This window comes from Microtus ochrogaster, linkage group LG4, assembly GCF_000317375.1.
Source record: "Microtus ochrogaster isolate Prairie Vole_2 linkage group LG4, MicOch1.0, whole genome shotgun sequence".
In the NCBI taxonomy this organism is placed as follows: domain Eukaryota; kingdom Metazoa; phylum Chordata; class Mammalia; order Rodentia; family Cricetidae; genus Microtus; species Microtus ochrogaster.
In genome coordinates, this window is record NC_022030.1 from 48,220,630 (window position 1) to 48,231,223 (window position 10,594).

Below are 10,594 nucleotides of genomic sequence, written 5' to 3' on the forward strand. Positions count from 1 at the left end.
CACACCTGTAATTCCAGCACAGTGGTGCACACCTTTAATTCCAGCACAGTGGTGCACACCTGTAATTCCAGCACAGTGGTGCACACCTGTAATTCTAGCACAGTGGTGCACACCTGTAATTCTAGCACAGTGGTGCATAAGACAGAAGGGTCAAGAGAGAGCAACATGGGCTACCTGGTGAGACTGCTTCCAAAAGAGGAAAAAATTAAAATAATAATGCTGCTGCTGATGGATGAAAGCACAGGGATAGAAATAATTTGGAAAAATAATCATCTTTCTGGGGGATTCCAAAGAAAAGACTACTTGTTTTTTGATTTTTGTGTTATACAAACATTTGGAAAAACCAAGTTCAATAGTAACAGACAGAAATAAAATTTTACCAATAGTCTTCAAAATCATAATCCTTATAATCTGACAGAAGAGCAAAAACAGAACAAATAATACAAATAAATAAAATTTCACTTAAAAATAAAAAATAAACAAGACTCGTTTCTGTACCAGCAAGTCTCATTTCTGCTTCTTGTTCTTTCAGATCCCTCCTGACACTTACCCTTTTCCAAGTAAGACCTTGGAGCCCACGGTGGGTCCTCTTCAGCATAAGGATCACTGTACTCAACCACAGCTGCTTCCTCCTCCTCATAATCTTCTGGAGGTGGCGGTGGAGGGGGGGACTCATCAAAGACCGGCTCTTCCACAGGCGGGGGTGGGGGTGGTGTATCTGAAACTAAGAATTTATCAAGCTGACAAACTATAAATCATGCAAAGTTCAATATTCATCTAAGCTTCTAGATTCATTAAGTATAAACCCATACTCAAAAATAATCATCTTTCAAGAAACGAATAAGAGAAATTTTCCCACCATTATGATATGTTAAATTGCCAAGCATGACTTCTCCCTCCTTTGTTTGAGTGTTGGTGGATGCCGAATGGGGTTTGGTCAGAATACTGTTAATGGGGCCTCCACAACCTTTAATCACCTTTCTAAAGAAATGAGTACTATATATTTGGCTTTTATATCCTAGTCAAGGAATCATCAGAGATATTAATAACTTGGATAGTCACAATCACCTAAGAAAGAAAAGTGAGTCAAAGAAATAGTCAAATTTTTACAATCTACTACTGTGTTCTCAGTTTTCTGCATACATACTCGGGCAGAGTCCCACTCTACCCAAACTGGCCCCAGCACTGGAATTAAGGTTTCCACACCGGCAGTCTAATCCTCAGTAAACAGAAATGGGCCAAATTGAGGAGGAAAATCACTAACAACTTAGGATAACTTGAGTCAATAAAACATTTTGTTTGTTTGTAGAATTTAAACTAATTCAGGATTAGTCATTATTTAAAATTTCTTGAGACTACATGTCCATATTATTAGAATCAGTCTCATCACATTGTAGCATGAAACAAAAAAAAAAATCATCTTCAAACCCAGAGAACTCTTGAAATTCTTGATACATTATTTGAACACAACAAAGAAAAATAAATTTACATTGACCAGCTACTCAGTTTTAATCATCAACACTTACTCTTACTTATAAACTACCAAAACTGTACACATGAAATTCTCTGAACAATCAGTCGTACCGACACCATCCTCTGATAGTTCAGTGTTCCTCCGTTTTGTACTTACCTACTTCATAAAGAGTGTCTCATTAAAAAATCTTTACTCCTATTGGCTTAGGGCTTTATTTTCTTGATGGCGGGGTAGCCTTACCATGTAGCCTAGGTTGGCCTTGAACTTATGTCTTATGTTTTAAGACTTTTAGGTTTTGTACTGGGGGGGGGGGGTCTTTACAAATGTAAAACACAAATTCGTGCTCCTAATATATCCTTTATTCAAATTTTCAAATTTAATGTTTCTCATATAATGGTGTGAAAACAACAGTGAAACTTGTGTACATTTATAAGAGACTGAGTACACAGAAACAGAGATCCAAGGGACTTTCAGGAAAATCAGAGACATTATGCTATAAATTATTCAAAATACCAACTCTGATCATTTTTACCTTCTTTATAATCCTCAGAGCCAGATTGTTTTTATTTGTGCAGTATGCCAGTTATTCAGCTGGAACTGTAAAATATATTCTTTACCTAATTTTTCTCTTAATTTATTTTTACATTTTTATGATTCTAAGGCTCAATTCAAGATCCTTACACATCCTACGCAAACCCTCTAAACTATATCCCAAGCCAAGGTGTTGTTTTTAATTTTAATTTTGTGGAGGTGGAAAGAAGATTAATGTCCCTATAGCAATAGACAGAAAAGCACCTGACTTCCCTCTGCTTATTACCTTAAAAGCTACACTATACTTATGGAATAAAATTTGTAGTTTTTAAATAATGCTTCATCATCACTAGGTAAATACCACCCAAGAGCCTCATGTGACTAGGAATGAGTTTTGCACTAAGGAGAGGATGGTGGGCAAATGTCACTAAGAATATGGTGGACAGGTGTCACCAAAATGTGATCAAATTTTGATTTATAACTAAGTAGAGTGAAAATTATAGCAGTGTACACCAGAGATCAAACTCTTTATGTGGGCAGAAAAGGCTTCCTGAGACCTGAAGGATGAGTCAAGTTAATGTCTGGAGTAGCAGGGCATGGGGAATAGGGAATAGACATTCAAGTTGATTGTAAAGAATAAAAGTATCTTTTTTCAAAGTACATAGATAAAGCAGGAAGGAAAGCTTCAGAGAATCATCCAAAGTTAGACAAGCGGAGGAAGCCTAAAAGGACTTGGAACAAAAAAGTTTGCTGAGTTTGGGCTCTACTCAATGGTGCCGATGTGGTCTTGTACCCTGTAAAGATTTGTCATTTATATTATTTTAATAAAATGCTCATTGGCCAGTAGCCAGGTAGGAAGTAAAGGCGGGGCACCCAGAATAGGAGAATTCTGGCAAGAGGAAAGGCTCAGTCTGCAGTTGTCACCCCAACACAGAGGAATCAAGATGAGAATGCCTCATGTGGCTAACAAAGACAAGAATTATAGGTTACTGTAAGATGTAAGAATTAGTTAATAAGAAGCCTGAGCTATAGGCCAACCAGTTTATAATTAATGTAGGCTTCCATGTATTTCTTTAGGACTGAACAGCTGCAGGACCAGGCGGGACGGAAACCTCTGTCAACAAATGGCACCAACATGGACAACTATATCCACATAAAACCTGAGCGAGTTTGAGAAGGAATTCTAGACACAAAAATAACAGAGTTAAGCATGGCTGTTTGGTAGCAGCATTTTCTTGGATGGGCTCTGTTTGCTAGAGGCAAGTGCATCTTATTTAAGAGAGGCTTCCTGACTCAGCTTAAGCTGCAAAAATCTTGCAGCCTTTTAAACAGCTCTGCTACAAAACACTTAAATGGTGTTGAGGAAAAGCCAACAGCATGCTTCCTGGTGGTGACAGGGACCTGGAAACTCCACAGAGTTGTGACAATAAACAGGGCTCCTGCCAGTACCTCCGCCATGAAGCTAGATTCTCACAAAGCTAATAGGGTGGAGCCAGTCGTCAAAGCCATGGCTTTAATCCTAGCCATATCACTTAGCAATTGTCCATTCAAGTGGCAAGTCTTAAACACATATGTACTTAAATAACATTAAAACACTACTCCTACTCATGAAATATTTGATGTTTCTACAAACCTGACAACTTTCACTAATTACTTGTCAAAGTTAATGACTAGTTTCGTGATCCTACTTAACTTTCAAGTCCAATTTTTGAAGAAGAAAAAAGAGAAAATATTCTGACAGATTATTAATCTTCAAAGCCAGTTTCAAAATTTGAATGTTCATCATATCAGTTGATTCAAAGAAAAAAAAACCAAACAAACCAACAAACTTTCCACTTACTATTCAACTGACTCTCTTCTTTACTCAAGGAATTTAAACTCATTTGTGATGCAGGGAATGCCACTCTTACTGGGATGACACTGCAACTAAATTGTAAAGTCCTTCAAATTTGGAACTCCAAAAAGCCTTTTCTAATCAGTCTGCTATTTCCAGAAATTTTAAATGCAGGATCTTCCAACCTACATTTAACCTCAAAGTCTGGCAAAGGGTAATACTATGACTGTACCTGGCACACACTAGACCTACTGACCATTGCTATGCAAATGTTTCTCGTGAAGCCAGCATGGGTCACACACAAGCCAAAAAAACAGTAGGTTGAAAAGGCATAATTTTGAAACATAAAAAAATAAAATACTTGGACATAAATGAAAATGCTCTTAAATTTAAGAAAACATATTTAAAATTACATATTTAAAATTACAATGCATTAAAGTTCATAGAGTACCTTCTAATAAACAGAAATAATAAACAAACTATTTTTAGACATCAGCAAATAGGAGAGCAAAGGCACCTGACAAATTCAACCCTTGGGCCCTACCCCAGGCTAGTTTTCTTTTCTTTTTTTTTTTTAAATATTTATTTATTTATTATGTATACAACATTCTGTCTGTGTGTATGTCTGCAGGCCAGAAGAGGGCATCAGACCTCATTCCAGATGGTTGTGAGCCCCCATGTGGTTGCCAGGAATTGAACTCAGGACCTTTGGAAGAGCAGGCAATGCTCTTAACCACTGAGCCATCTCTCCAGCCCCCAGGCTAGTTTTCTGTCAACTTGGCACAGACAGTTATTCTGGAAGAGGGAACATCAATAGAGAAAATGTTCCCACCAGACTGGTCTGGGACAAGTCTGTGATACATTTTCTTCATTTGTGATTGATGTGGGAGGCCCAGCCGAGTGTGGGTGATGGTCAGGAGTACTCTAAGAAAGCAGGCTGAGCAAGCCATGAAGAGCAGGCATCTGCATCAGCTCCTGCCTCCAAGTTCCTGCCCTGCTTGGTTCCAGCCCTGAGGTTCTTCAGTGATGGGCTGACAGCTGGAAGTAAAAACAAAATAAACCCTTTCCTCCCCAAATTGCTTTTGCTCATGGCGTTTTATCACAGCAACAGAAACCCTAACTTAGATGGGCACTCAGACTAGACTACAACCAGCTAAAATACAAACATAAAGTACAAAAAAGGGCAGGGGGAGGCCAAAGTGCCAGGGACACAGGCAGCAAACCAAGTGATCAAAGCCCCTGCTCCAATAGACCCTGCATTATTAAATGCCTACTTCCAGAGAATCTTAGCAAGAGATTATAATTACTTCTAGTCCAGGAATGGACAACTACAGCCTGATGACTATCTTAATATACATTTTGACCCTTGAACAAAAGCACAGATTATACCACCTCTCCCCACCTCTCCTTAATCACCATAAGTCAGAAATGCCTGTAACTTCTGACTCTCCAGAAACCTATTAATAGCCTGCTGCTGACAGGAAGCCTTGCTAAGTAGTCAATTAACACTTATTCATTCTGTCACATATATTATATACATTATATGTATATTATTATATTATATAAATTATGAGAGATCACAATTAATCACTCTCAACACCCAACCACCCAGTGGCAGAAATTAGTCCTAGGGCCTTTGCACATTAGGCAAGTGCTCTACCAACCCAGCTGCACCCCACCCTCAGGAAAACAATTTTTACCTTAATAGACAATTTACTGGGAATGCAAGGATAATTAGCCTAACTCTCTATTCTAAGCAGATCTGCAACATGAGTTCACAACAATGCTGGAAGACGACAAAGTGTTAGAGAAAAAAAGCAGCACAGGTTAATCTTGTGCAGCTACCATCTCAACAATACTACATCTACAGAAGAGGTTGTGTGTGACCTGTGAATGTTTTGATGCTTGACTTTGATAAATGACATTATCAAATGTTTGATACAATGTTTTTATGCTTGACTTTGATTTTAACTTTTTGTAATAGATTTATGGGTATTTTCTGGATGTTATTATTAAAATGTGTTGTAGCTGTGCAAAATAGTCTTATCTGTCTGTCCTTTACTATCAAACAACCCAAACCCCAATTATTCAAGGATCAACTGTAACTCCTCTAAGTTTAGATTACATGACATCATGCAACCTTAGGCTAATTTGGTTCCTTAATCACCTATCACAGAGACTGTTAATTTCTTTCCCTAACAGCCATTCATCACCAAATGTTAACACAGGCCTCTCAATTTAGAAATAAAGTCTCCTGAGCTTCCTTCATGCTTCCCCAAAAGACTTGAAATACCAATAAAACTAGTTATATGACAATGCATGATGATTCAACAGCAGACCACAAACCAAAGAAAATTCATTGCCAATCTATGCTTTTTGGGAGACAAACTGACAGACTGATCTTCTATGCCCTACTGTGGCGTGGTCCGTTTTTATACTTGAAATGGAGAGAGGTATATACTCAGGCTAACCATAACACATCTCTAGTAACAGCTAACTAGCCTACCACTTTGTCTAGGCAACTGAGAAAAAAAGCAGGATATTTATTTGGCAATTAGAATATCTCCTTGTGCAGTTTTTCTCTTTCACTTATACTATTGTATGTGTATTTGTTTCACCTTTAAAACTTTGTGGGTATCAGTAGTGGTATTTTAGTTATGGTTCTGGGGACCAAATCTGGAATCTCATGTAATAAGCATGTGTTCTGAGCTATAAAAGTCATTTGAAAGCATAGAAATTTACCATCATTGTCTTTTAACTTTCTTTTTAATTATGTGTAGAAGTGTGAAGTGCATATGAGTGCCAGTATCTGCAGAGGCAGAAGTGTGAGATGCTCCTGGAGCTGGCGTTCAAGGTCCTCTGTGAGAGCAGAGCACACTCCTAGCCACTGAGCTCTCTCTCCGGCCCACCTCTATTACGTTATCATCACCACTAGCCATTCTTACAATGACTATCCAAATGCAAGGAGCACTGTGAATGACTATTTAGTCAGTCATATGTAAATTACATTCTATGCCTATAATCTGAACTACAGCATAAAGAAGACATAAACTTACTATTTTCTTGGACTCTGGCCACAAATCCCATTAAAGGTAACTGAGGAGTTACCTGTAGGATGGGAGGAGGAGGAGGAGCAAGAGATACTGCAAAAACAAAAAAAAGGTGTGGAGGATAAGGGGTAAGGGCAAGTTATATTAAAAGGAAAGGATAATACAATAAAATATATAAAGGAGGAAAACCACTTTTCACAAACATTTGTCTACCTTACGGATCCACTTTTGAGGGTAACTTTATAAACAAAATAACACACTAGAGAGTTTTAGTAAGCCTTAGAACTACAACAGGCACCATTTAACACACATGTATCTGTTCTATGTAATGGGAACCAATCCTCTTTGCAAATACCATCTCTGTTGATTACCATGAACAACTGGTTGTCAGTATAGCAGAAAAAAAAATATGACATCCCAACAACCTAAATAGGAGTTTTATTACTTCAGTAACAAAAAACAAGCAATAATTGGATCTTTATTTAGTTAAACAAGTATGGCCTGGTTCTTGCTAAGAGGCAAGGACTCTGCTGGTCCAGTTATTAGAGTCTTACACTGAGAGTCAGATGCTCTTACTGAAAGTTTTCATAACTCCAATTCATTATATTTCCTCCTTAGTCCTACAGGAAACACCACTATTCTTCTCCCAGGATGTGTGCCTCCATCTCAAATGCCTGGCACAATTTAGGAAGCCTTCAACAGATATTTAAGTATTAACAAATAAAGCAGATACCAAAATAATTTTTAGAAGGTTAACTCTATAGTTACAGTTCTCTTCAGAAAGTACATATATTATGGTAGCCATATTCGTAATGGAATTAATTTCCTAGGAGACAGTGCTGGCCACAAGGAGGAAGGCAACAGAGAACAGATCTCCGAGCAAGTACTTGAAGAAATGATGTATGTTAAGCAGGCAGAACTTAAGAAAGACAATCAAGGTTAAGGAACCAAGTTAGGACAAAGGCTTAGAGGCATAAAACAGCATGAGCAGAGTTCACAGGACCAAAAATGTTCCCTCTATATAGCTACTAGAAGATATGTTTAAAAATTAAACCAGGCAGTGGTGGCACATGTGTGTAATGCCAGCACTCTGGAGGCAGAGGCGTGCAGATCTCTGAGTTCAAGGCCAGCCTAGTCTACGGAGCAAGTTCCAGGACACTCAGGGCTGTTACACAGAGAAAACCTGTCTCAAAAAGGCAAATAAACAAACAAACAGGGCTGCAAAATTGGCTCAGCTGTTAGGGGCACTTGTTGCCTCTTGCAGAGGACCCGAGTTTGGTTCCCAACACCCACATGGTGGCTCACAGCCATCTGTAACTCTAGTTCCATGAATCCACACACCTCGATGATCTCCACAGGTACCCAACATGGATGTGGTGTATATATATATACCTTCATGCAGGCAAACCGCCGAGACATAAAACAAAAATAAATATTTCATGAAAGTTGCAGAAAGGTGAGCATGCGGGCATGGAAAAGAGGATGTACATGAAGGGCTTGGTGTAAAGAGACTGATTTTTTTATATATTTTTATTTATTTATTTATTAAAGATTTCTGCCTCTTCCCCACCACTGCCCCCCATTTCCCTCCCCCTCCCCCAATCAAGTCCCCCTCCCTCCTCAGCCCAAAGAGCAATCAGGGTTCCCTGCCCTGTGGGAAGCCAAGGAACCCCCACCTCCATCCAGGTCTAGTAAGTTGAGCATCAAAACTGCCTAGGCTCTTTTTTTAAGTCACTGTGCCTCAAATTCTTGATGTTACATTTTCTGTGTTTAGACACCATGACAATTAGATACTCTAGATCTAATCCATAAATATGAGAAAGAGATAATACAATCCTATTTCACATAGTAGAAGCACAGATTTTATTTCAAAAGCTTAATCAAGCCCTGGAAACAGCAAATCAAGGCAAATTCTAGAAACAAAAGAAAAACTTTGTTACATGTAGGTAAACCACTATATGATAACTAATGATTTAACTAGCATACAAGGATAACAAAAATCACAAAACTTTGTGATTAAAGTTAAAGAAGCTATTAACTCACTAACCATGGCAGTTAAGTATGGGAAAAGCACGGGGTGGTGATTGTAGACACACTAGAAAAGATGAAGGCAAAATAAATGGGATGCATGAGGATAACTTAAGCATAAAAATGAGAGGCAACAGGAAAATATGGGTGGGAGATATTAAACCTCAAGAAGTATAAAGTTAGTAGCTATCAGTAAAGTGGTAATGGCTGACAGGAGTGCACAGACAGGCAAGAACATGTAAATATACAGAGAAAAGCTAATGTACCACTTTTAAGAGTGTCTAGATGTAGGAGAACGAGCATAACATCCATAAACTGGTCCCTCTTCAAAAGGTGACTTGGGTTTTAGATTTTTCCCTAAAAATCACACTTCTTGGCAGTAAATCCCTCACTCCGAAGACTGAGGTTGTGGTGGCACCTCTGCATGCTGCTAAGAGATAGTAAGCAGAGTGGGAGCAAGAGAGCAGCCAAGAAACAGCAGAACAACAGTGCATTGCACAGGACATCAGGACATACACATTCTGTAACACTGAACACCTTCTTCTGAAAACAAACACATCAAGCTTGCTTCCTTCCTTTCTTCCTCTCAAACAGAAAAGTGGGAATCTCTCTCCTCACTTATTATTTACCCATAAAATAAAGGCAGTAACTTTTGTACTTGACAAAAAAAAAAAGAATACATGCATAATGTAAACAACAGTCTTTTTATAGACAAACTAAGCTTATTACATTTTAAAGATGAATATGCCTTCTTTTCTCAGGAAAATTTCAAAAACTCATTGTTGTGGTTTGAAAGAAAAGACCCCTATAAGGAGTGGCACTATCAGGAGGTGTAGCCTTGTTGGAGTAGGTGTGGCCTTAATGGAGGAAGTGTATCAGTGTGTGTTGGGGGGGGGGGCGGGGGTTAGGCCTCCTATGCTCAAGCTTCACCCAGTGTGACACAGTTCACTTCCTGTTGATTGTGGATCAAGACGTAGTACTCTTAGCTCCTTCTCCAGTAATGTCCATGTCTGCTTCCACATTGCCATGTCCTGACATGAAGATAACAGACTCTGAAACTATAAGTGGACCCCAATTAAATGTTTTTCTTTATAAGAGTTGCCATGGTCATGATGTCTCTTCACAATGAAACCCTAAGATGCTCATCTAACCAGAATTTAGTTATACTTGGTTCTGTTTATTCCTGTGAACAGAAAAGAGCAAAAAGCAGAAGTTGCAGTACAACTTAGTGGTAGAATATGTGCTTCCTATGTGAAAGGCTTTAAATTTCATTCTCGGCAACAACAACAAAAGAATGGGAAGTAACTTTACAAACTTGTATATTCCCATCATTTACCTAAGATATTTCCTTATATAAGACCTTTATTCTAGAACCACTTGAATTTAGAATAAGTTATATTATTTTTATTAAAATACAGTGTTGGTATGCTGGAGACATGGCTCAGTGGTTGACAGCATTAGGAGGAATGCTATCAGATTTATACTCCACAGAACCCCACTGCCTTGTCAAACTTCATTCTTTGGAAGCATACATCTATGGCAAGGCTCTGACTAAAATATATGGGTTCATAAAAAATAAGCATCATAGCCGGGCGGTGGTGGCGCACGCCTGTAATCCCAGCACTCGGGAGGCAGAGGCAGGCGGATCTCTGTGAGTTCGAGGCCAGCCTGGTCTAC

At 38.7% G+C, this 10,594-nt stretch overlaps 1 protein-coding gene across 1 annotated transcript in view; it reads right to left on the reverse strand.

Moving 5' to 3' along the window:
• Abi2 (abl interactor 2) overlaps positions 1-10,594 on the reverse strand; it is a 58,922-nt gene that overhangs the window by 14,231 nt on the left and 34,097 nt on the right. Inside the window, exon 8 of the mRNA XM_026786480.1 lies at positions 551-724. Coding sequence (XP_026642281.1) covers positions 551-724 — 174 coding nt within the window. The remainder of the gene's footprint in view (positions 1-550; positions 725-10,594) is intronic.